The 26755-nt window shown below is 48.9% G+C and overlaps 2 protein-coding genes across 2 annotated transcripts in view; one reads left to right on the top strand and one right to left on the bottom strand.

The window, feature by feature from the left end:
* Window positions 1–581: 581 nt before the first annotated feature.
* On the bottom strand, window positions 582–9265 carry mthfs (5,10-methenyltetrahydrofolate synthetase (5-formyltetrahydrofolate cyclo-ligase); the record flags this gene model as incomplete). Its single annotated transcript, XM_083794009.1, has 5 exons — window positions 9203–9265; window positions 8832–8943; window positions 6478–6579; window positions 4872–5037; window positions 582–808 (listed from the first exon to the last, which is right to left on the bottom strand). Exons 1-5 carry the CDS (start codon window positions 9220–9222, stop codon window positions 582–584), a joined length of 627 nt encoding a protein of 208 aa, XP_083650135.1. The 5' UTR covers window positions 9223–9265.
* A 722-nt stretch (window positions 9266–9987) lies between these two features.
* The window catches only part of LOC310854530 (nucleoporin NUP188-like), a gene marked incomplete at both ends in the record, with an annotated part of 69613 nt that continues 52845 nt past the window's right edge, over window positions 9988–26755 (top strand). The window contains one exon of the mRNA XM_083759210.1: window positions 9988–15421. Within this exon, the coding sequence (XP_083615336.1) occupies window positions 9988–15421 (5434 nt within the window). The remainder of the gene's footprint in view (window positions 15422–26755) is intronic.

The raw sequence follows: 26755 nt of genomic DNA, 5'->3' as shown, positions 1-26755 counted from the left end.
ACTCTCCTACTCTAAACTCTGGATGATATAGAGCGGCGCAGTCCCTCCCCCTTTCAGAACAACGAGTGGCCCAGGAAATGAATCCCAATGCATTTTTCCCATAGGCATTTCAAAACGTATTTATTTAAAGACCTTTTAAGCGTCGTACGAAGCCAACTCTTCTAGTGACAAATCATGACAACAAACACTTTTCGGGCCAAACAAAGAATTAGAAAGTAGAAAGAAACGGCAGGTTACAACACTTTTTTTGTTGTTTTTCTTCTTTGTAATTATTTGTTTGGTCCAAAATATTGTGTGTTGTCATGATTTGTCACGACAAGAGTTGGCTTCGTACGACGCTTAAAAGGTCTTTAAATAAATACTTTCTGAAATGTCTATGGGGAAAATGCATTGGGATTCATTTCCTGGGCCACTCGTCGTTCTGAAAGGGGGAGGGACTGCGACGCTCTATACCGGGGCAAATAAGGTCTGCAGGAAACCCTGAGTGTACTCCACGTCCTCTACTCCAGGCTGAGGACCTGGAGTAGACCTGGAGTAGACCTGGTCTGCTCCACGTCTACTCCAGGTCCTCTACTCCAGGTCTACTCCAGGTCCTCGTACAGGATCTCGTCTATGAGCACGTCGTGTTGGTCCACGGGGATGTCGTCACAGAGCTGCTCCCTGAAGGCCAGGGCGATGGTGAAGGGCTTCCCTTTGGGGTGTCCCGCGCAGCGCTCCAGGTACGTGTCGTAGAAGCCCTTCCCTCGGCCCAGCCGGTTCCCGGCACGGTCGAAACCCAGGCCCGGCATCAGGATCAGGTCCAGGCCTCCTGAGAGAGAGAGAGAGAGAGAGACTAAATATGAGTATGAATCACCCTTTCAAGCTGTTGTGCACAGCTCATGCTGTAGTACAAAGTAAATAAATCCACTTTCGCCACTTCCGATGGTTTAAGAAGAGTTGAAAGCCTCTTTCCTTAGTGGGTCTAAAATACACTTTTTGGCCATTAAAGAAAATATTTCACCGGAAGGACAAATCTGGTCAATGGAGTTTTTCTATTGACAAGCTCTGCAACATATTTTTTTGCAGAGATGAGGAAGGTGATTAAACATCGGACTCTGGCCGGAATCAAAACTGGGGGCGTTGAGATTATGTGGTATAGGTGCACTGTCCCGTAAGGCCGCGACCATATTACAATTTAGGCATTTAGCAGACGCTCTTAATCCAGAGCGACTTACATTAAGCAAGAACAAAAAAGCATGGGAATACATCACATAAAAAGCATTTATCATGAAACATGCGTAAGCTAAGAAAGTAACAGTTGAATATCTATATAATGAAACTATAGATATAAACTATACACTGTCTATACTATGCAATACATATGTACTATGACGTGCTATGACTACATACAATGCAATTATAGTGCCGTCTACATAACATGCTATAAGTCTGTATCAAATGCTATCCAAGTCTACAGAAATGCTATCTAAGGGGTAGGGTAAGTGCTATGGGCCATGATGGAGTCTGAAATGGTGGGTTTTCAGACTACGGCGGAAGATTGGGAGTGATGCTGCAGTTCTGACTGTGATGGGAAGTGCATTCCACAGTTTCGGAGCCAGAATGGAGAAGAGTTTGGGACGTGTGGATATTGATTGATGTGTCAGATTTGGAACACAACCTCTGGGTGTGAGGTTGCATCATCAAGTATATACTGATCATTTGCCTCATGCTACCCAACACAACATAAAGGATACAGACAAAGGCAGCTACAGTAGTACATATAGCAGAAGCAGATCTACAAAACATGTTGTGAAAAGAGATTTGGTGTAGTTGCAACTCAGGCCTGTTTCACTAATAAGTTAACTGATGACACACACACACACACACACACACACACACACACACACACACACACACACACACACACACACACACACACACACACACACACACACACACACACACACACACACACACACACACACACACACACACACACACACACACACACACACACACACACACACACACACACACACACACACACACACACACACACACACAATGATATAAATCTATACAAACATACAGACATATTGACATTTTACCAGGCAGCCAGGCAGCTAAGACCTTTTAGAGGTGAGACAACTCCATCTACTGGTGAAACAATGTACTTGCTCTTTTTATTCAGAGAAAAAAACAACTAGTTCTCTGGAATGACACATGGGCTAATCTTTGGTTCAATTTAAACAACGACATATAGTTCAACAAGGAATAAATTAAGTACTGATATTGTTTGTGTCAAGGCAGTTTGTAACATAGGCCAGCGGTCTATTCATGATTATATCAGCAAACTACATAGAGTTTTGGAAAAGGGAATGTGTGTCGGAAATTGGACAGTGCAGACAATCGGCCATTGTAGTCACCTAGAGCAAGGGAGGGTTCTCAATGTTTTTGGCTGGGGGGGGGCGCCCGGAAATGCTTTGGCCATGTCTCGCGACCCCCGCCCCGCTCCCCCTCTCCACCACCAATACAAACTGACCGCTACAATAAACTTAATAATAGAGAAAACACATCATAAATACTGAAACCAGATATAAATCATTAAGGAAAGTATATGCATGCACTGTGTACTAATGTGTACTAAGTAAACTCAAAATTGTCCATTTTCCAGCCATTCAGTTAACTTACCAAAAAAAAGAAAGAAAAAGTAAAAAATAAAAACATTTGTTTTCTTCTTTAAAAAAAATTATAATTTGGAGACCCCCCAAAATAATTTGGGGACCCCCCGAGGGGTCACGACCCACATGTTGAGAACCCCTGACTTAGAGAGCATCCATGTTGTTTGTGTGTGTTAAGTGAGTTTACTTTTTGATGTTATTTTTAGGCTATACAAAAGTATTTGACACGGCCTGCCTGAACGGCCATTGGACTGCAAGCTGTCTGCTAATAAAACAGTACTAGGCCTATTCATTAAAGGGTTAGTTTAGATTGTTGGACTTAAAGCTGTAGGAAATACTTTGCCAAGTTTCCATTAATATAGTGGTTGCATTTGCAAAGGTATTAATTTTTCGATATATTTTTTGTGGCTTTCGCCTTTATTTATTTTTTTATAGAGGGATAGGTACAGTATACAGTAGGCTGACAGGAAATGGGGAGAGAGATGGGGGGGGAAGACACGCAGTAAAGGCCGTCGGGATCGGGAGTCGAACCCGCGGCACACTGCCAGAATGGATTACCAGCCAAGGTGCCCAGACGGCTACGCCAGCCGCCCGGGCCTGTATTATTATTATTAATTGATTGCCTGAGTCCCGTGGTGAGAGTACTGCTCTGGTTTTGGTGAACATTAAGTAGTTTCGGTCATTTGGTGGGGGGCACTGGGGGCCACGCATTACAAATAAATGAATCCACAAAACTAGCGTCATTTGTATTGTTGACATATTTCTACCATAATATAGAGAAACATTCTGTCTGGTGATCTGGAACTATGGTTTAGTGCTGCTGCTGGCGTAGTGATATTAGACACAAAAAAATGTTTTATGAACTATAATAATAATATTTATAACACACTTTACATTTGAAACAAATCTCAAAGTGCTACAACAAGAGAAGAAGAATACAAATAAAATAATGCATAAGTATATAAAAGGACTAAAATAAGGACAATTCATGCATTTCGTGGTCAAGTATAGCCTGCTAAAAGGTTAAAAGCACACCGGGCATCTAACGGTCCAACTAGCCAAATGCCTTGTTCAAAAGAAAAGTCTTCAGTCCACTTTTAAAAGCCACGGACTGTGGTGAACTAATTCAGTAGAGGTAACAATAGCGTTTTCTCTCAGTCAGTTGATTCTTCATATCCATAAAGCAGAGACAGCTTGTTTATTTTTGGACCACAACTCTTATATGAAACGATCTTAAGATGAGTCCATGTTATCTTCCATAGAGAAATTACTTCCGTGAAACAGGGAACGAGCAAGTGACGTCAGGACTTCGGCGCTCTATTGCCTAACTAGTCTAATTATAATACAAACTATTAAGCTATAAATTGTGCAAAATAATCGACGTCGTGAAAATGCAATGTTTTCTACTTCTACCATCTATTCGGCAAGCATTTCCATCCCCCATTTGCACATTTCATTTTTCTCCCGATAAAGCCCCAAAATGCCCTCAAGCACAAAACAAGATATTCTTTTCCCATTCGGGGATTTATGTGCAAAATTTGAAATTCAAAAATGCAAAGTAATGGAGACTATCCTGACCTTCAAATTCAACCTGAAAAGGTGGCTAAAAACAATTAAAATCTGTAATCATGAGTAACTATCAGCACTAATTAGTATTCATCACCGGTGTCATTTCTCACTTCACTTTGCAGTTGTTCTGTCCCCTGTACCATGTTGATGTATTCCTGTAGTGTATTGTATTGTACTGTGTTTTTGTATGGACATAGTGTTAGGTGCCTGCACATATGCACACATGGCATCAACGCATGGTGTTGTGTGCACGCACCCTACACTCTGTCTTTCTTTTATCATTTATTTTTTAAGAGCCTGCCCAGGGACTACAGATGAGTGTGTGTGTGTGTGTGTGTGTGTGTGTGTGTGTGTGTATGTCTAACCAGTGTCCAGCGCCTCCTCTCTGCTGTGGTCCTGGTCAGCAGGCTGTGTGTGTGTGTGTGTGTGTGTGTGTGTGTGTGTGTGTGTGTGTGTGTGTGTGTGTGTGTGTGTGTGTGTGTGTGTGTGTGTGTGTGTGTGTCTAACCAGTGTCCAGAGCCTCCTCTCTGCTGTGGTCCTGGTCAGGGTGTGTGCGTGTGTGTGTGTGTGTGTGTGTGTGTGTGTGTGTGTGTGTGTGTGTGTGTGTGTGTGTGTGTGTGTGTGTGTGTGTGTGTGTGTCACCAGTGTCCAGGGCCTCCTCCCTGCTGTGGTCCTGGTCAGCAGGCTGTCTGATGTTCCAGGAGGTCAGAGGCAGCGTCTCCATGTCCTCCATGCTCCTCAGCCTGACCATGTCCATGTGGTTGCTCTCCGTGCTCTGGTACTTGGGGATGAAGCACGTCTTGCCGTCCTGGTATGTACCAAAGGTTAGAACAGTTTTAGTTCATTTTTTATTAGTATTAGTTTTTCTCTTTCTGCCCTTTTCAATCATGCACCCTTTTCAATCATGCAGGATTGAAAAGGGCCAGAGTACTGTGTAATAAAAACTCAAAGACGACATTTCTGTTACAGATTGAGCTTATAAATACAGTAATAAATGGACACAAACTAAGGGCATTTTAGTTTTTAGTTTAGTAGATATAGAAGACATTTTTATAATCTGATCTCAGGTCAAAATGGGTTAATACTTAGTTCAGTTAACGAAAATGATTTCTTAATTTTTTCCGTCAGTTTTAGTTAACTATAATAACATGGAATAAAAATAACAAAAATAAAATCTCAACACTGAAAATGTAACGATGATGATGTTTTAGGTATGATCAATCGGAACCTATTGTTGTTGCTGTTCCACACAACAGCCGACAGGCTGAAGAAATCACAGATTTGAGATTATTAAACCTCTTTGCTTTAATAACATTTCCGAAAGCATTCATGTTTCTGGAAGATGCTTCTAAATGATCACCTCAAATACGCTTTGCTCTTGACCCATTTAGGTCTGACGTCGAAATAAAATAAACGTTCGCTCTGAAAGAATATATATTCAAAGATCTGTGCCGCATTTTTACGATTTGTCTAAAATAGCTAAAGTATAACATAATGCTTAGTTAAAACACCAAAAGAATACCCATTCTGGGCGGGAACCCCTTTTGGTGTTCTAACCCTTTTGGAAGGGAACCCCTCTTGGGGTTCTGTACAGTAAGTACAGTATTCAAAAATTAAAAAACGTTGATGCTGCTATATCAATATTTGAAGTTTTTCAGAAAGCTTAGGTCAGGATTTAGAGGACTTTTTAGAATCGGCCTCAGTCCAAAATGGGTTGAAATAACGAATGACCGGAAAAAAAATAGCATATTCTACAAGCTCACATACAGATAAAGCATCTGCCCGTTGCAGCGCTGCGACGTGTTGTGAGCTTGTAGATCGGCTATTTTCGGTGCGCAGTAGCATGCTTTCACAGAAGACTTCCGTGGAACCCATTTTGAGCGGGAACCCCTTTTGGTGTTACATACATTATGTTATGCTTTAGCTATTGAAAAATAGCAGATCTACAAGCTCATAGCGCGGCACCGAGTGCCGCACTACGAGCTTGTAGGTCTGCTATTTTTGAAAAATCGTGGAAATGTGGCGCAAATCTTTGGATATATATTATTTCAGAGAGAACGGGGGGTCCCTGGAACAACATATTTTAAGATGGGGGTCGGCGGACAATTACATATATATGTTTGGGGGTCCTTGACATGAAAATGTATAAGAACCACTGACATAGAAACATGGGTTTTTCTGAAAACTGTCAGGACTTTTTTTTAGAATCGTCCTCAGGTCAAAATGGGTTAATCCATGTATCATTTACCTTGAACACACGCAGGAGAATCTCCTCAGTGCGCACCTCGTCGTGCATGCTGAGGAACACGGCTATGCGCTGGGAGGCCACGTACTGGGGGTGTTGGAACAGCTGTGGAAGAGAGAGATGACACATGTTATTATGATGTCATGTCATGTTATGTCATGTTATGGATGCGCTGGGAGGCCACAATTTACAATTTAGGCATTTAGCAGACGCTCTTGATCCAGAGCGACTTACATTTAACCCATTCTGACCTGAGATCAGATTCATACGAGGTTTCCACTGGACAACACACTGGTCTGATTAACCCATTCTGACCTGAGATCAGATTCTAAAAATGTCAGTCGTTCTTCGATTTTTGCAAAAATAGCAGACCTACAAGCTCGTAGATCTGCTATTTTTCAATAGCTAAAGCATGACATGATGCAAACACCAAAATGGGTTCCCGTTCAGAATGAGTTAAGCAAAAACAAAATCATGGCATACATCATCACATATATAAAAAGTAGTTATCATGAATCATGTACGTATGAACTAAGAACGTAACAGTGGAGTATCTATGTCAACTACTGTATACATACTATACTATATTATATATTATACGATATACATGTGTACTATACAGTGCTATGACTACATAAAATGCAATTCTAGTGCTGTCTACGTAACGAGCTATAAGTCTGTCTAAAATACGCGTACTTGGGGTGTTTGAAAAGTTGGGAAAGAAACAGATGGCACAACGTTATGTAACTGTTATTGATTATTGTGTGGTGAAGTGTTGGCTTTTTGAGGGGCGCTATCCCCTCCATAGACTGGCATTCAGACATGACGTCATCTGGCATGCAACTAAGTCTATGGACTTTTAATGTTTCTCTTATTCATGTGCCCCTGAATTAAAAACAAAAATCAGCATGTGGCAGCAAAGTCTATGGACTTTTATGTTTGCTTTACGGGTCCATTTGGTTACATGTTACGCTCTCAAGTGTTACAGTACATTATTGTTAAACATCAAGCATTACTTAATTTACAAGAAGTACACAATTAGAGAATGTAGAATAATAGCTATTTTGATCAACGTTTGCCTGTTATCTCTCCAATGGTACCAACATCAACACAGCATGGAATTGTGGACTAAATCTTATCCAACGACAACATTCTTTAGCTTTGGGTCTGCAAGGCTACATCTCATCAAATGGTCCATGGAAAGGTTGAAAACCACTGTGTTAAAAGGGGGATAGCTTGTTGAAGATCTGATATTTTTGTTGCATGAAAATCCTACGACGGAGGCTGAGGACTCAGAGCATAATCTAAGCATTTTGGAGATGCTTTTCAGACAGCTGTTGTGAAGAGCATCTAGTCTAGTCTTGTTGCTTTGCCATGACTAGACAACACAAAAGCAGATTAAACTAGAATGCTATCTGGCCCTAAACAGAGAATACACAGTGGCAGAATACCTGAGCACCGTGACCGACCCAAAACAAAGAAAAATCTTAACTAGGTACAGACTCAGTGAGCACAGTCTCGCGATCGAGAAAGGCCGTCATAGGCAGACCTGTATCCCGAGAGAAGACAGACTATGCACCCACTGCACACAAAATGAAGTGGAAACCGAGCTACACTTCCTAACCATCTGTCCATTGTACCAAGACATCAGAGACACATACTTCCCACAGATTACAACCACACACGGAGATTTTGAAAACATGACCAATGACAAAAAACTCCCATATCTGCTGGGCGAAGTACAACAATGTGCAAACACAGCAGCAAGATTTGTGAGCTGCTGTGATAGGAGAAGGATATCAAATGGAACACAACCACCCTAAAGACTAATCATTGTGTATCTTCCTGCACTATACCTGCATCCAGTGATCTTGGTACATAAAAGTTGATCTATTGAAGGTCCTGACCTTCAAAGTACATAATTTTTGTTTTGATTGTATTGCTGTATTATTCTTTCTGCTTTGGCAATGTAAACGTATGTTTTCTCATGCCAATAAAGCCCTTTGAATTGAATTGAATTGACTAGAATAGCCTAGTCGTCTGTAGTAGTGTAGGGTGAAGGCCTACATGACGTACACTGTACATGTACGATCAAAATCTTTCAGAAGAGTTGGCCATCCACACAGGAACGCATTTCCCCTGAGTCCCCAGGAGATGGCGCCCATGCACAACAAGACCGTTTAGTTTGGTCCAACGCGTCTTGACAACAAGTCATGTTTAGTCTATCGACAACACACACACAAAGACAATCTCCTTACAATCTAACTGTATTGAATTTGACACATGTCCCGAACGTATTTGCATTCATTCATTCACCAATCACCACACAGTGACACACAGACCAGTGAGCCACCCACCTTCTGGGAAACCACCTGAGACTGTCTCTGTTTCTCCTTAACGGACAACTCCGACACCCGCCATTTGATCTCTTTCCTCAGAGCCTGCTTAGCGGCGCGCAGGGCTGCCATGCTGGGAGGAGAGGAGGAGAAAGACAAATACAAATAAATGTAAACTAAACTCAAACTGGTCTGACTGTCTCCTAGTGTAGCAGGTGACTGCTGCCTGCTTTGGTCTTGAAATGCAGTCGCTGTGTTATTTCAGCAGCGTTTGACCTGAACACCACCAAACATGCAGTTAATCATTGATAGTTGCATATTGACCCAGCAGTACATTGTTAATCATTTATGCGTAGTTGGCATTGCAGCATTGATATGTTTTTAGGGTTTACCGTAGCAAATCCACACACATGGCTCTGGTGTGACGCGACGCTGCTCTGTTGAGTTGTAGTTGTTCTAGGCTACGGCGAGAGGCTGGGGGTCAATCCGAGCGAAATGGCAATGCGGGCAGACGCAAAGATGCATGAAGACGAATGGGAGTATCATGGAGCAGCTATGCATTATTGCGGCTTTGCATCGTCGTCGCTGCATAGCTTCCATAAATGCCAATGACAATGAATGTGGTTATTGTTTATGTCTATGTTTTGACACCTTGAACTTGTTTCTGGTTTATGTGTGTTTCATTGTTCAGTGTTTTGTTGTTTTTGTTTTGCTTGTTTGTTTTGTCAGACAGACCTTAATATTCATCACGTGTCACAATATTGTATTTTTTTTCTTGTCTGTCCAAAAGCTATTTAAAGAGCTTTGTAAAATAAATAAATACATAAATATAGCTGCAAGCAGTGATAAGACGGGACCAAGCAATAAGCCCTTTTAGGCTGTTCAACAGTGCCACACAGTGGTATTGCAGCTGTTCGTACTCAGACAGTTGAGGCAAGTTATGCCTCTTCAAAGTGAATGTTATTGCTGCTACACAAGGGGTATTCCATATTTGAAAATGTTAACTTTATATATAATTGGAAGAAAGTCTACAGAACTCTGATCACTTTGAAACCCAATTTCGGAGCCATTACATCATAGATATGTCATAAAAACTTGATGTCATAGATAAGTGATGTTGCCGCCGCCCCGCCATTAGGATGTTACACGCTGAAACATTCACATCCGAGTAGACAACATGAGGGACTCTGAGCCTACGTGTGTCCGGACTAGTGGAGAGCTGTGGACCATCTTGAGGTCTTCTCTGAGACAACCTCCTCCCATCCAGACAGAACCTCCTCACCTCCAGACAGAACTGGAGAGACACTGGGAGAGACTCCGCCAGGGTCTGAACTTCTACCAAGCTCCCAGCAGCTCCCCTGCAGGGAAGCTCCTTCATAGCAGCAGCTCCTCTCTGAGCTCGGACCAACCTCTGGATGTCTTTGCTCTGAGGGTGAGCAAAGCACTGGGTCTGGAGCAGCAGCAGAGTGTCCACATGTTGCAGTGTTACTTACGGGAGGACTACAGAGCAACCCGAGGATCGTTACAGGCGCTTCTTCAGGACGAGAGAGAGAGCCGAGTCCTCCTGCTGAACGTGTGCGACTATTACCACTGGGAGCGTCTCAGTCTGCTCAGGTGTGTTCTGCTGCTGCTGACCCATTTCCAGGACGACCGGCACCCTCACAGGACAGCGTTCTCGGACTGCGTCACCCGGCTGGAGAAGCACTTGGCCGTTAGCTACCGCTCTCAGTTGGAGAAGCTTCTCAGAGCAGAGGCACCGACGGCGGAAACCCACGGAGACTTTATGACGGAGAGGCAGGCGTCTCGCTGGTTCCTCCAGTGTCTGAGGGAACAGTCTCTGCTCCTGGAGATCCTCTTCTTATATTACACACACTTTGAGATGAGTTCCTCCGACCTGTTGAGCTTCACAAAGATGTTCCAGGAAGTGGGCTTTGGCCTACGGCAGACCAACAGACACCTAGTGGACGGAAGCATGGATTCTGTGCTCGAGCGCATCGGCCAACTCTGCGCTCTGATCCTCGTGGAGGGAATGGACGTGGACTTTCTTCAGCAGTGTGTCCTGGAGGGCAGCACGGAGCGGCATCACTTCTCCAAGGACCATGACGTCATGGGGAAGATGGACCGACTGCTGCTGGCCTTGGGAGATGTTCCTCACCACGGCCCCGTGCTGCTGGCCTGGCTGCTGCTCAGACACACGCTGCAGCCGGACCAATCTGGCCCCGTCGTGAGGGCGATGGGCAACGCCTCGCTGCGGCTGGGGGTCTTCGGGTACCTGAGCGCCATGCTGCGAAGCCTCAGTGTCTCTGGGGAAAACTCCACAGCCAACGCGGCGAAGATGTGCGTCTACGGCCTCCTGTCGTTTGCCATTGCCTCTTTTGAAGAGGAGAGTCTGGGCGACCAGCAGGACTTGTTGGACGCCGCCTGTCAGGTCCTGTCCGCTCCCGGCCTGCCGGACCAATTCTGGGAAACGAGAACCGGCGCGGCGGGACTGGGAACCGTTCTGAACGGAGCCGTCGGGATGTTTCCTCACAACCTGGGACCCCTGTTACAGCTCCTGACCGCTCTTCTGTCAAACCAGGCAACTGCAAAAAGGGTGTACGCCTTTCTAGACAAGATGTCCTCGTACACGGAGGTCTACAAACACATGCCCTATGACGTGACGTCCAGAGACAACGAGACGCTGTGGAGGAGACGGACGCCCACGTTCCTCTACCCGCCTGGCCTGGGACAGACCGATCTGATGTCTCAGGGACAGACCAACCTGCAGATGGCTCAGGGGGTCTCTGGCCAGGTACAGGTGCGACCAGGTGACCAGGCCTTCGTGGTGCACTGGAACTTTTCCTACAGCTCCTGGACTCTCTTCACGTGCGAGTTTGAGATGCTGCTGCATGCGGAGCCGTCATCCACAGACGAGATGTTTCACAGTGAACGTGTGAAAGCCATCCTGGACCTGGTGCAGAAGATGATATTGAATGCAGACCGGACCGTGGCCGACGGTCTGTCGCCTCTCACTTTGCGCGTCTCCACCTTGCTGCAGAGGATGATGTCATTCGTCAACCCTCCACTGGATGCGATCGCCTCTTGCGTGAACTGTCTGGCGGTGTCGGCCTCCGGAATGCCCGGGATCGTTTGGTCCGGTCTGGATCGTGCGGGATTCCTTCCGTTCGCGTCCGGCCCCGTCGCAAGCGACACGGTGTGCTGCGTGAGCGCCGAATGCATGAAGGCCGGTAAGTACGGCGACCTGCTGATTTCGGAGATGTCCAGGGGAGAGTATCCCGTGACAATGTCCTTCCTGCGCCTCGTCGCCGCCTTAGTGAAGAGCGAGCCGGGAAGTGCTGCAGTGCACCGCCGCCTGATCCCCTCCGTACTGCTGGTGTTGAACAACATGCTGCCCGTCTACCATAGGTGGCGCTACAGCACCCTTGGCGACAGAGAGAGGGTCGGCTGTCTGATCTTGGAGCTGATCCATGCCGTTCTCAGCCTGACCCTGGAGCTCCCTCCGGAGGGTGAAGCGGGTGCCGCCACCCTGCGGTCTGTGTGCGTGCACACCCTGGATAACGGCCAATCCGGAGTGGCCTTGGTCAACATCATGGCGGAGGGAGGAGACACCATCCACACGGGCCAATCGGAGGGCTCGGTTCAGACGCCGATCCAAACGGTGAAGTTGGCGATCTCCGCCACGGACAACGTGATGCGCCTGAAGCCGCCGCCGCCGCCGTCCTCTGATGTGATGACGATGTCGCGTCTGCAGCGGGCGCTGACGCAGCACAGGGGTCGCCACGGCGAGAATCCGATCGCCACCCTGGCCAGGTGCGTCTTTGTGAGCACGTCTAAACACGACGATCCGGAGCTCCCACGGCTGGCCGTCCAGCTGCTGACGAGGCTGGCGGCGGCGACGCCCGTGTCGCTGCACGCCTGTCTGGACGGCCAGGCGGCCGCCATACGACACGCCTTCCTGGCTCGACTGCGGAGCGCCACGGAAGACGTGAGGTTGAAAGTCGCGATCCTGGAGTTCCTCTCCGTCGCCGTGGAAACCCAGCCGGGCCTCGCCGAGCTCTTTGTCGACCTGGAGGTGAAAGGCGGAGGAGACTGGGGGCGGGGCTCAGACCGGCCAATCAGAAAGCAGGCAGAGGAGTTAGTCATAGGAGGGAGCAGCTGTTTGCGCGTCGTGTTGGACCTGATCCGCTGCGACGCCCCTCCGTGTCCCGCTCTGCTCCGCAGGGCAGCCCTGGCTTTCCTTCTCGCCCTGTGGCGGGATCGCAGCGACAGCGCCATCTCTGCGCTACGCGCCACGGACAAGTTTTGGGACAGTTTGTCGACGCCTCTCTTTGCCGCCCTCCCGTCTCCTGACGCGCCAGAGCCCTGCGTTCTGGAGATCTGCGCCTCCGTTCTGAACATCATCGGCCTGGAGGTTCATTATGCCTCCGGCGACGGCGGTTCTTTGGATCGGTCGCTGAAGGACGTGCTGCGCAGGTTCTCCGGCGAGCGGCGCTACGGGCACTGGTCACAGTGTGTCAAGTCCCTGGTGCTGCGCAGCGCGGTGGCGCAGCAGCAGACAGAAGAGGAAGGGCCCGCCCTCCGCTCGCTCGTCTCAGCATGGGGCTTCCTGCTCGGGGTGGCCACCGCCCACCCCGACGTCATGCACCTGACGGACGACTCCGTCCGACTGACGCTCTTCAAGTACATCCTGGACGGAACCAAGGCAGCGTTGACGACAGCTCCGCTGGGCCTGAACGGAACCTCCTCCAGCATGGCTCTGGGCTCCAGTCTGGGCTCCTCCAGCATGGCTCTGGCCTCCAGCATGGCGTCTCTGCTGCTGGCCCTCCTGGAGCAGTGGAGGGGCGTCGTCGCCGTCGTTGCCCCGGACGTCCTGTGCTCGCTGTCCCTCATCGCGGAGAGTGTCCTTCAAACGGAGCATCCGTCGACGGACGGCACGAAGGCCAAGGTCTTCTCCGCACTCGTAGCGGTGCTGCAGACGCAGTGGCGGGGACTCCGCGGCGGACATATATACCGGCTGCCCCGGCGGCTGATGCTGCTGCTGCCACGCGTCTGTGAGACGGTGAAGTGCGAGGCGATCGCGCTGACGGACAGAACTCGACGTCTGCAGAGCGACGGGAGCGACATGGAGTCGGACACTCCTCCTCACAGCCTTCAGGGGGCGTGTGTTCCGGCACTGCACCTCCTCAGGGAGCTGTGTTCTGCTGACGAGGAGGACGAGGAGGAGGATGGAGAATGGCTGTCAGTGATGAGGAAGCAGAAGCTCCTTCCCTCGCTCCTCTGCGCTCTGGAGCTCAGTCTGGTTTCCACGCGGAACGTGGAGTTCTCCGAAGCGACGTTGCAGCTGCTGCTGACGCTGGCCCGCTCCTCCCAGCAGGGGGCAGCAGCCGTCGCCGGAGCGGCGATCACTCAGAGTATCTGTCTTCCTCTTCTCAACGTGTACGACGTCTGTGACGCCACCGTCGCCCCCCGCTGGACAGCGGTGTACCAGCTGTGTACGTGCCTCATGGAGAGTCTGCTGAGGACGCTGCGCTACGGCTTCGTGAAGCAAGCCTTGGACTTTGTGGGAGTTCATGGGGAGCGCATGCTGCGGTGTCTGAGCGCAGTGCGAATGCTGGCCAGCCTGGACACTCTGGACGAGGCCGATCGCACTCTGGCCTTTCTGTTGCAGCTCTGCGGCTACCACGAGGAGTGGCGGTTCCACCTCCCCGGGCTCCTGGGAGACGTGCAGCAGAGCCTGTGCTCCCTTTGTCAGACGTGCACGTACGTCCTTCAGAGCAAGACGGCACTCCGTCGGTACCGCCGGGTCAGAAATGGTCCACCGAGCCCACCTCAGACCACCTCCGAGGCACGGGGTCTCCAACCCTTTAATATCAAGGACCACGCCTTTCGTACACGTTTGGCGACGGACTCCGTGAGTTACAGCCCGCTAAGGGAGCCCCCAGAAGGCCCTCAAGGTCCCTCCTCGGGGGTCCCCGGACCCTGTTTTATGGAGAGAGGGGAGGCGGAGCAGAAGCTCCTGAAGATCCTCAGTAAAACTCTGTCCGCTCTGCAACACTTCACTTCGGACTGCGTTGGGCTCCTGTCAGACCGGTGCCGCCCGGACCCGGCCCGCTTCAGGAGCATGTTCGTCCCCACGTTCACGGCATCGCCGCTCAACCCAGACGTGCCTCCTTCCTTTGGAACCCTGGTGTCCACGGCGAGTGTGGCCCTCGCTCTTCTGGGAGACTTGGAGAAGAAACCGGCAGAGCCGAGGTCTTCTTTCCTGCTGGGAGGAGACGTGGAGAAGACAGCAGCAGAGCTGAGGTCTTTACTCGTGCTTACCACGGAGCAGAGTGTCTCGCTGCTGATCTCCCAGGCTCTCGGGTGTCTGAGGCACCCAGGTGGCTCCTCCCACAGAGACCCTTGTGGTTCCTCCTCCTCCTCCCCTATAGACAAACGGAGGTTGAAACAGGAGCTGACCTCTGAGATGACGACTCTGCTCTCTGACCTGAACCGCCACTTCTGTAGGACGGCGGCGTCGCGCCCACCATCCCCAGCGGGCGGCGCCGCTGTGCCTTCCTCTGAGATCGTCGTCCAGCTCGTCCAAAGCTTCATCGCACTTCTTGTGCAAAGTCAGACGGACGGGTAGTAGCAGCCGCTAGGCTCTAGGGGTAGTAGCACGGGTAGTAGCAGCCGCTAGCTTCTCCACAGTGTCTTGCATGTTTTATCAGCTGTGCTGATCTACATTCACACAAACCAGTACTTGCGACATCTGACATTTGAATCTTCATTGGCTATAGCCTGGCTAGCCTATAAGCCAATGGGACACTTACTCTGAACACTGTAAAACTCATATTCTAAAATGTAACTGAACTATGGAAGCATTGGAAGGGAAGCGCTTGTTTTCTTTACAATTTACAATTTAGGCATTTAGCAGGTCTACGCTCTTGATCCAGAGTGACTTACATTTAAGCAAAAACAAAAGCATGTCATACATCACATATATAAAAAGTAGTTATCATGAATCATGTATAAACTAAGAACGTAACAGTGGAGTATCTATGTCAACTATACATACTATACTATATTATATATTATACAATATACATGTACTATAAAGTGCTATGACTACATAAAATGCAATTCTATAGTGCTGTCTACGTAACGAGCTATAAGTCTGTCTAAAATACTATCTAAGTCGACATAAAATGCTATCTAAGGGGCTAGGCTAGGGCAAGTGCTTACAAACCCTGACCATGTGGGTTTCTAAGCACCGCCCGTGCACGTTCTGTAGGATGATGTAAACACAGAGAGCACCTCCTATTCCCTCATCACAACAGCTGGTCGTCCTGCCAAGTCTTTTCACGTGATGTCCACATGGGTTAGCAGCTAAATCTGGATTCAAATAAATATGATGTGTTTGTTTGGCAAAGGTTGACATAAACACACTGTGTCCACGCTGTGGACTGGCTGAGTGAACAAGGAAGTGGCTCTTCCTGGTGGCTGCAGGAGAAGTGTAACTACTTTCTCTAGTGAAATATTAACTGTTTATGTTTTGGGTGTATTACGAAAACATTGTGGGACAATAATACATAGGGGTAATTCTTCACCGGCTTAAACTATAGGGTCCTGACTGAAAAGACGAGGTCATTTCAGTCAGGTCCCTATGCTGCAGGGGCGATACAATGAATGAATTAAATATAAAACCCATCAGGTTCATAGAAGCTGAATGTAAATTAATAGCAGCAAATGTGTATCATTTCCCTTTTCAATATGAATAAGAACACTCTCTAGAGTGGACATAATCTATGGAAGCGAATGAACCCATTCGGGTCATTTCTTGCATCTAAATGGCTGAGGAGCTACATTGACAACAATATGTTGGACCACATAATCTGCTGGAGACCCCCACATAAGGCATGTGGGAGTCAAGATAGCAATTAAAGAGCATTACTGTTATTAACAAGGCCAAACACACGTCAATACCAAATGACTATATACCGTGTACTGTACCATGATTTTACCATACCTCTCCTACTGTGTAGAAGTATGGGGAGATACATACAAAACAGCAATTTGTTCACTTTCCATTCTATAAAAAAAGAGCCATACGCATGGTTACCGTGATCACACAGACATTCTCTTCAACACATGGTTACCGTGATCACACAGACATTCTCTTCAACACATGGTTACCGTGATCACACAGACATTCTCTTCTATAATTCCCACATCCTAAAGTTCCCATGATCTATGACCTGAGAAACCTGTTAGTCTGCTAGTCCTTTATACCCTCAAATCAATTTTCCAGTTTCATCTTGCAGAATGTCAAAGCAAAGCAAAGCAAAGTTACCATGTTTACCCAGGGTAACTGGACTAAGCTCAAGAACTTAGCCCTGCTCATAGAACATTTCATGGTAGGGGTTCAATGCCTTGCTCAAGGGCACTTCAACGGTGGAACCGTTCAGCCATCGCTGCCCCCTGTCACTGTATAGTGTAGTATATTATATTGCTATAGTATTATATAATGTCATATTATTGTAGTTATACTTTCAGTGAGACCTATAGCTGCCCCGCCCATTCTACGGTGACAATCGTGCGAGAGAGAGAGAGAGACAGAGAGAGAGAGAGAGAGAGGGCGGCGGTGGCTCCAAGTGGCTGGATGGTAACCGCAAGGTTGCCAGTTCGAACCCGGGGGGCTCCCCCAGAGTTAGTGTTGAAGTGTCCTTGAGCAAGACACTGAACAAGACACTGAACGCCTAATTTGTCCTGATGTGCAGGTTGGTGCCTTGCATGGTTTCCTCCACCATCGGTGTATGAATGTGTGTGTGAATGGGTGAATGTAATGCACAATCTATGTAAAGGTGTATGAATGTGTGTGTGAATGGGTGAATGTAATGCACAATCTATGTAAAGGTGTATGAATGTGTGTGTGAATGGGTGAATGTAATGCACAATCTATGTAAAGGTGTATGAATGTGTGTGTGAATGGGTGAATGTAATGCACAATCTATGTAAAGGTGTATGAATGTGTGTGTGAATGGGTGAATGTAATGCACAATCTATGTAAAGGTGTATGAATGTGTGTGTGGAATGAGGAAGAGGAAGAGGAGGAAGAGGAAGAGGAAGATGAGGAGGAAGAGGAAGAGGAAGAGGAAGAGGAAGAGGAAGAGGAAGAGGAAGAGGAAGAGGAAGAGGAAGAGGAAGAGGAAGAGGAAGAGGAGGATGGAAGAGGAAGAGGAAGAGAAGAGGAAACGAGGGAACAAGGAAAGGAGGGGAGGAAACGAGGGAACAAGGAAAAGAGGAGAGGCAACGAGGGAACAAGGAAAGGAGGAGAGGAAACGAGGGAACAAGGAAAGGAGGAGATGAAAGGAGGGAACAAGGGTAGGAGGAGAGGAAACGAGGGAACAAGGGAACAAGGAAAGGAGTGGAGGAAACGAGGGAACAAGGAAAATAGTAGAGGAAACGAGGGAACAAGGAAAGGAGGGGAGGAAAGGAGGGAACAAGGAAAGGAGGGGAGGAAACAAGGGAACAAGGAAAGGAGGAGAGGAAACGAGGGAACAAGGAAAGGAGGGGAGGAAACAAGGGAACAAGGAAAGGAGGAGAGGAGACGAGGGAACAAGGAAAGGAGGGGAGGAAACGAGGGAACAAGGGAAGGAGGAGAGGAAACGAGGGAACAAGGAAAGGAGGAGAGGAAAGGAGGGAGCAAGGGTATAGGAGAGGAAACGAGGAAACGAGGGAACAAGGAAAGGAGTGGAGGAAACGAGGGAACAAGGAAAGGAGGAGAGGAAACGAGGGAACAAGGGAAGGAGGAGAGGAAACGAGGGAACAAGGAAAGGAGGGGAGGAAAGGAGGGAACAAGGAAAGGAGGAGAGGAAACGAGGGAACAAGGGAAGGAGGAGAGGAAACGAGGGAACAAGGAAAGGAGGGGAGGAAAGGAGGGAACAAGGAAAGGAGGAGAGGAAACGAGGGAACAAGGAAAAGAGGAGAGGAAACGAGGGTACAAGGAAAAGAGGAGAGGAAACGAGGGAACAAGGAAAGGAGGAGAGGAAACGAGGGAACAAGGAAAGGAGGAGAGGAAACGAGGGAACAAGGAAAGGAGGGGAGGTAACGATGGAACAAGGAAAAGAGGAGAGGAAACGAGGGAACAAGGAAAAGAGGAGAGGAAACGAGGGAACAAGGAAAGGAGGGGAGGAAACGAGGGAACAAGGAAAGGAGGGGAGGAAACAAGGAAAGGAGGAGAGGAAACGACGGAACAAGGAAAGGAGGGGAGGTAACGATGGAACAAGGAAAAGAGGAGAGGAAACGAGGGAACAAGGAAAAGAGTAGAGGAAACGAGGGAACAAGGAAAGGAGGGGAGGAAACGAGGGAACAAGGAAAGGAGGGGAGGAAACAAGGAAAGGAGGAGAGGAAACGACGGAACAAGGAAAAGAGGAGAGGAAACGAGGGAACAAGGAAAAGAGGAGCAGAAACGAGGGAACAAGGAAAGGAGGGGAGGAAACGAGTGAACAAGGAAAGGAGGAGAGGAAAGGAGGGAACAAGGGAAGGAGGAGAGGAAACGAGGGAACAAGGAAAGGAGGGGAGGAAACGAGGGAACAAGGAAAGGAGGGGAGGAAACAAGGAAAGGAGGAGAGGAAACGACGGAACAAGGAAAGGAGGGGAGGAAAGGAGGGAACAAGGAAAGGAGGGGAGGAAAGGAGGGAACAAGGAAAGGAGGAGAGGAAATGAGGGAACAAGGAAAGGAGGAGAGGAAACGAGGGAACAAGGAAAAGAGGAGCAGAAACGAGGGAACAAGGAAAGGAGGGGAGGAAACGAAGGAACAAGGAAAAGAGGAGAGGAAACGAGGGTACAAGGAAAAGAGGAGAGGAAACGAGGGAACAAGGAAAGGAGGATAGGAAACGAGGGAACAAGGAAAGGAGGAGAGGTAACAAGGAAACAAGGAAAATAGGAGAGGAAACGAGGGAACAAGGAAAGGAGGAGAGGAAACGAGGGAACAAGGAAAGGAGGAGCAGAAACGAGGGAACAAGGAAAGGAGGGGAGGAAACGAGTGAACAAGGAAACGAGGGAACAAGGGAAGGAGGAGAGGAAACGAGGGAACAAGGAAAGGAGGGGAGGAAACGAGGGAACAAGGAAAGGAGGGGAGGAAACAAGGAAAGGAGGAGAGGAAAGGAGGGAACAAGGGTATAGGAGAGGAAACGAGGAAACGAGGGAACAAGGAAAGGAGTGGAGGAAACGAGGGAACAAGGAAAGGAGGAGAGGAAACGAGGGAACAAGGAAAGGAGGGGAGGAAAAGAGGGAACAAGGAAAGGAGGAGAGGAAACGAGGGAACAAGGGAAGGAGGAGAGGAAACGAGGGAACAAGGAAAGGAGGGGAGGACAGGAGGGAACAAGGAAAGGAGGAGAGGAAACGAGGGAACAAGGGAAGGAGGAGAGGAAACGAGGGAACAAGGAAAGGAGGGGAGGAAAGGAGGGAACAAGGAAAGGAGGAGAGGAAACGAGGGAACAAGGAAAAGAGGAGAGGAAACGAGGGTACAAGGAAAAGAGGAGAGGAAACGAGGGAACAAGGAAAGGAGGAGAGGAAACGAGGGAACAAGGAAAGGAGGAGAGGAAACGAGGGAACAAGGAAAGGAGGGGAGGTAACGATGGAACAAGGAAAAGAGGAGAGGAAACGAGGGAACAAGGAAAAGAGGAGAGGAAACGAGGGAACAAGGAAAGGAGGGGAGGAAACGAGGGAACAAGGAAAGGAGGGGAGGAAACAACGAAAGGAGGAGAGTAAACGACGGAACAAGGAAAGGAGGGGAGGTAACGATGGAACAAGGAAAAGAGGAGAGGAAACGAGGGAACAAGGAAAAGAGGAGAGGAAACGAGGGAACAAGGAAAGGAGGGGAGGAAACGAGGGAACAAGGAAAGGAGGGGAGGAAACAAGGAAAGGAGGAGAGGAAACGACGGAACAAGGAAAAGAGGAGAGGAAACGAGGGAACAAGGAAAAGAGGAGCAGAAACGAGGGAACAAGGAAAGGAGGGGAGGAAACGAGTGAACAAGGAAAGGAGGAGAGGAAAGGAGGGAACAAGGGAAGGAGGAGAGGAAACGAGGGAACAAGGAAAGGAGGGGAGGAAACGAGGGAACAAGGAAAGGAGGGGAGGAAACAAGGAAAGGAGGAGAGGAAACGACGGAACAAGGAAAGGAGGGGAGGAAAGGAGGGAACAAGGAAAGGAGGGGAGGAAAGGAGGGAACAAGGAAAGGAGGAGAGGAAATGAGGGAACAAGGAAAGGAGGAGAGGAAACGAGGGAACAAGGAAAAGAGGAGCAGAAACGAGGGAACAAGGAAAGGAGGGGAGGAAACGATGGAACAAGGAAAAGAGGAGAGGAAACGAGGGTACAAGGAAAAGAGGAGAGGAAACGAGGGAACAAGGAAAGGAGGATAGGAAACGAGGGAACAAGGAAAGGAGGAGAGGTAACAAGGAAACAAGGAAAATAGGAGAGGAAACGAGGGAACAAGGAAAGGAGGAGAGGAAACGAGGGAACAAGGAAAGGAGGAGAGGAAACGAGGGAACAGGGAAAAGAGGAGAGGAAACGAGGGAACAAGGAAAGGAGGAGAGGAAACGAGGGAACAAGGAAAAGAGGAGAGGAAACGAGGGAACAAGGAAAACAGGAGCAGAAACGAGGGAACAAGGAAAGGAGGGGAGGAAACGAGTGAACAAGGAAACGAGGGAACAAGGGAAGGAGGAGAGGAAACGAGGGAACAAGGAAAGGAGGGGAGGAAACGAGGGAACAAGGAAAGGAGGGGAGGAAACAAGGAAAGGAGGAGAGGATACGAGGGAACAAGGAAAGGAGGGGAGGAAAGGAGGGAACAAGGAAAGGAGGGGAGGCAAAGGAGGGAACAAGGAAAGGAGGAGAGGAAACGAGGGAACAAGGAAAGGAGGAGAGGAAACGAGGGAACAAGGAAAAGAGGAGCAGAAACGAGGGAACAAGGAAAGGAGGGGAGGAAACGATGGAACAAGGAAAAGAGGAGAGGAAACGAGGGTACAAGTAAAAGAGGAGAGGAAACGAGGGAACAAGGAAAGGAGGAGAGGAAACGAGGAAAGGAGGAGAGGAAACGACGGAACAAGGAAAAGAGGAGAGGAAACGAGGGAACAAGGAAAAGAGGAGCAGAAACGAGGGAACAAGGAAAGGAGGGGAGGAAACGAGTGAACAAGGAAAGGAGGAGAGGAAAGGAGGGAACAAGGGAAGGAGGGGAGGAAACGAGGGAACAAGGAAAGGAGGGGAGGAAACAAGGAAAGGAGGAGAGGAAACGACGGAACAAGGAAAGGAGGGGAGGAAAGGAGGGAACAAGGAAAGGAGGGGAGGAAAGGAGGGAACAAGGAAAGGAGGAGAGGAAATGAGGGAACAAGGAAAGGAGGAGAGGAAACGAGGGAACAAGGAAAGGAGGAGAGGAAACGAGGAAAGGAGGAGAGGAAACGACGGAACAAGGAAAAGAGGAGAGGAAACGAGGGAACAAGGAAAAGAGGAGCAGAAACGAGGGAACAAGGAAAGGAGGGGAGGAAACGAGTGAACAAGGAAAGGAGGAGAGGAAAGGAGGGAACAAGGGAAGGAGGGGAGGAAACGAGGGAACAAGGAAAGGAGGGGAGGAAACAAGGAAAGGAGGAGAGGAAACGACGGAACAAGGAAAGGAGGGGAGGAAAGGAGGGAACAAGGAAAGGAGGGGAGGAAAGGAGGGAACAAGGAAAGGAGGAGAGGAAATGAGGGAACAAGGAAAGGAGGAGAGGAAACGAGGGAACAAGGAAAAGAGGAGCAGAAACGAGGGAACAAGGAAAGGAGGGGAGGAAACGATGGAACAAGGAAAAGAGGAGAGGAAACGAGGGTACAAGGAAAAGAGGAGAGGAAACGAGGGAACAAGGAAAGGAGGATAGGAAACGAGGGAACAAGGAAAGGAGGAGAGGTAACAAGGAAACAAGGAAAATAGGAGAGGAAACGAGGGAACAAGGAAAGGAGGAGAGGAAACGAGGGAACAAGGAAAGGAGGAGAGCAAACGAGGGAACAGGGAAAAGAGGAGAGGAAACGAGGGAACAAGGAAAGGAGGAGAGGAAACGAGGGAACAAGGAAAAGAGGAGAGGAAACGAGGGAACAAGGAAAAAAGGAGCAGAAACGAGGCAACAAGGAAAGGAGGGGAGGAAACGAGTGAACAAGGAAACGAGGGAACAAGGGAAGGAGGAGAGGAAACGAGGGAACAAGGAAAGGAGGGGAGGAAACGAGGGAACAAGGAAAGGAGGGGAGGAAACAAGGAAAGGAGGAGAGGAAAGGAGGGAACAAGGGTATAGGAGAGGAAACGAGGGAACAAGGGAACAAGGAAAGGAGTGGAGGAAACGAGGGAACAAGGAAAGGAGGAGAGGAAACGAGGGAACAAGGAAAGGAGGGGAGGAAAAGAGGGAACAAGGAAAGGAGGAGAGGAAACGAGGGAACAAGGGAAGGAGGAGAGGAAACGAGGGAACAAGGAAAGGAGGGGAGGAAAGGAGGGAACAAGGAAAGGAGGAGAGGAAACGAGGGAACAAGGGAAGGAGGAGAGGAAACGAGGGAACAAGGAAAGGAGGGGAGGAAAGGAGGGAACAAGGAAAGGAGGAGAGGAAACGAGGGAACAAGGAAAAGAGGAGAGGAAACGAGGGTACAAGGAAAAGAGGAGAGGAAACGAGGGAACAAGGAAAGGAGGAGAGGAAACGAGGGAACAAGGAAAGGAGGAGAGGAAACGAGGGAACAAGGAAAGGAGGGGAGGTAACGATGGAACAAGGAAAAGAGGAGAGGAAACGAGGGAACAAGGAAAAGAGGAGAGGAAACGAGGGAACAAGGAAAGGAGGGGAGGAAACGAGGGAACAAGGAAAGGAGGGGAGGAAACAAGGAAAGGAGGAGAGGAAACGACGGAACAAGGAAAGGAGGGGAGGTAACGATGGAACAAGGAAAAGAGGAGAGGAAACGAGGGAACAAGGAAAAGAGGAGAGGAAACGAGGGAACAAGGAAAGAAGGGGAGGAAACGAGGGAACAAGGAAAGGAGGGGAGGAAACAAGGAAAGGAGGAGAGGAAACGACGGAACAAGGAAAAGAGGAGAGGAAACGAGGGAACAAGGAAAAGAGGAGCAGAAACGAGGGAACAAGGAAAGGAGGGGAGGAAACGAGTGAACAAGGAAAGGAGGAGAGGAAAGGAGGGAACAAGGGAAGGAGGAGAGGAAACGAGGGAACAAGGAAAGGAGGGGAGGAAACGAGGGAACAAGGAAAGGAGGGGAGGAAACAAGGAAAGGAGGAGAGGAAACGACGGAACAAGGAAAGGAGGGGAGGAAAGGAGGGAACAAGGAAAGGAGGGGAGGAAAGGAGGGAACAAGGAAAGGAGGAGAGGAAATGAGGGAACAAGGAAAGGAGGAGAGGAAACGAGGGAACAAGGAAAAGAGGAGCAGAAACGAGGGAACAAGGAAAGGAGGGGAGGAAACGATGGAACAAGGAAAAGGAGAGGAAACGAGGGTACAAGGAAAAGAGGAGAGGAAACGAGGGAACAAGGAAAGGAGGATAGGAAACGAGGGAACAAGGAAAGGAGGAGAGGTAACAAGGAAACAAGGAAAATAGGAGAGGAAACGAGGGAACAAGGAAAGGAGGAGAGGAAACGAGGGAACAAGGAAAGGAGGAGAGGAAACGAGGGAACAGGGAAAAGAGGAGAGGAAACGAGGGAACAAGGAAAGGAGGAGAGGAAACGAGGGAACAAGGAAAAGAGGAGAGGAAACGAGGGAACAAGGAAAACAGGAGCAGAAACGAGGGAACAAGGAAAGGAGGGGAGGAAACGAGTGAACAAGGAAACGAGGGAACAAGGGAAGGAGGAGAGGAAACGAGGGAACAAGGAAAGGAGGGGAGGAAACGAGGGAACAAGGAAAGGAGGGGAGGAAACAAGGAAAGGAGGAGAGGATACGAGGGAACAAGGAAAGGAGGGGAGGAAAGGAGGGAACAAGGAAAGGAGGGGAGGCAAAGGAGGGAACAAGGAAAGGAGGAGAGGAAACGAGGGAACAAGGAAAGGAGGAGAGGAAACGAGGGAACAAGGAAAAGAGGAGCAGAAACGAGGGAACAAGGAAAGGAGGGGAGGAAACGATGGAACAAGGAAAAGAGGAGAGGAAACGAGGGTACAAGGAAAAGAGGAGAGGAAACGAGGGAACAAGGAAAGGAGGAGAGGAAACGAGGGAACAAGAAAGGAGGAGAGGAAACGAGGGAACAAGGAAAGGAGGGGAGGTAACGATGAAACAAGGAAAAGAGGAGAGGAAACGAGGGAACAAGGAAAAGAGGAGCAGAAACGAGGGAACAAGGACAGGAGGGGAGGAAACGAGTGAACAAGGAAAGGAGGAGAGGAAACGAGGGAACAAGGGAAGGAGGAGAGGAAACGAGGGAACAAGGAAAGGAGGGGAGGAAACGAGGGAACAAGGAAAGGAGGGGAGGAAACAAGGAAAGGAGGAGAGGAAACGAGGGAACAAGAAAAGGAGGGGAGGAAAGGAGGGAACAAGGAAAGGAGGGGAGGAAAGGAGGGAACAAGGAAAAGAGGAGAGGAAACAAGGGAACAAGGAAAGGAGGGGAAGAAACAAGGAAAGGAGGAGAGGAAACGAGGGAACAAGGAAAGGAGGAGAGGAAACGAGGGAACAAGGAAAAGAGGAGCAGAAACGAGGGAACAAGGAAAGGAGGGGAAAAAACGAGTGAACAAGGAAAGGAGGAGAGGAAACGAGGGAACAAGGGAAGGAGGAGAGGAAACGAGGGAACAAGGAAAAGAGGAGAGGAAACGAGGGAATAAGGAAAACAGGAGCAGAAACGAGGGAACAAGGAAAAGAGGAGAGGAAACGAGGGAACAAGGGAAGGAGGAGAGGAAACGAGGGAACAAGGAAAAGAGGAGAGGAAACGAGGGAACAAGGAAAAGAGGAGAGGAAACGAGGGAACAAGGAAAGGAGGGGAGGAAACGAGTGAACAAGGAAAGGAGGAGAGGAAACGAGGGAACAAGGGAAGGAGGAGAGGAAACGAGGGAACAAGGAAAGGAGGGGAGGAAACGAGGGAACAAGAAAAGGAGGGGAGGAAAGGAGGGAACAAGGAAAAGAGGAGCAGAAACGAGGGAACAAGGAAAGGAGGGGAGGAAACGAGTGAACAAGGAAAGGAGGAGAGGAAAGGAGGGAACAAGGGAAGGAGGGGAGGAAACGAGGGAACAAGGAAAGGAGGGGAGGAAACAAGGAAAGGAGGAGAGGAAACGACGGAACAAGGAAAGGAGGGGAGGAAAGGAGGGAACAAGGAAAGGAGGGGAGGAAAGGAGGGAACAAGGAAAGGAGGAGAGGAAATGAGGGAACAAGGAAAGGAGGAGAGGAAACGAGGGAACAAGGAAAAGAGGAGCAGAAACGAGGGAACAAGGAAAGGAGGGGAGGAAACGATGGAACAAGGAAAAGAGGAGAGGAAACGAGGGTACAAGGAAAAGAGGAGAGGAAACGAGGGAACAAGGAAAGGAGGATAGGAAACGAGGGAACAAGGAAAGGAGGAGAGGTAACAAGGAAACAAGGAAAATAGGAGAGGAAACGAGGGAACAAGGAAAGGAGGAGAGGAAACGAGGGAACAAGGAAAGGAGGAGAGCAAACGAGGGAACAGGGAAAAGAGGAGAGGAAACGAGGGAACAAGGAAAGGAGGAGAGGAAACGAGGGAACAAGGAAAAGAGGAGAGGAAACGAGGGAACAAGGAAAAAAGGAGCAGAAACGAGGGAACAAGGAAAGGAGGGGAGGAAACGAGTGAACAAGGAAACGAGGGAACAAGGGAAGGAGGAGAGGAAACGAGGGAACAAGGAAAGGAGGGGAGGAAACGAGGGAACAAGGAAAGGAGGGGAGGAAACAAGGAAAGGAGGAGAGGAAAGGAGGGAACAAGGGTATAGGAGAGGAAACGAGGGAACAAGGGAACAAGGAAAGGAGTGGAGGAAACGAGGG

The sequence above is a fragment of the Protomyctophum parallelum genome (genome assembly GCF_964188405.1).
Source record: "Protomyctophum parallelum genome assembly, chromosome: 2".
Taxonomy (NCBI): Eukaryota; Metazoa; Chordata; class Actinopteri; order Myctophiformes; family Myctophidae; genus Protomyctophum; species Protomyctophum parallelum.
Note: the sequence above shows the minus strand (reverse complement) of the source record. Positions and strands in the feature narration are given on the sequence as shown.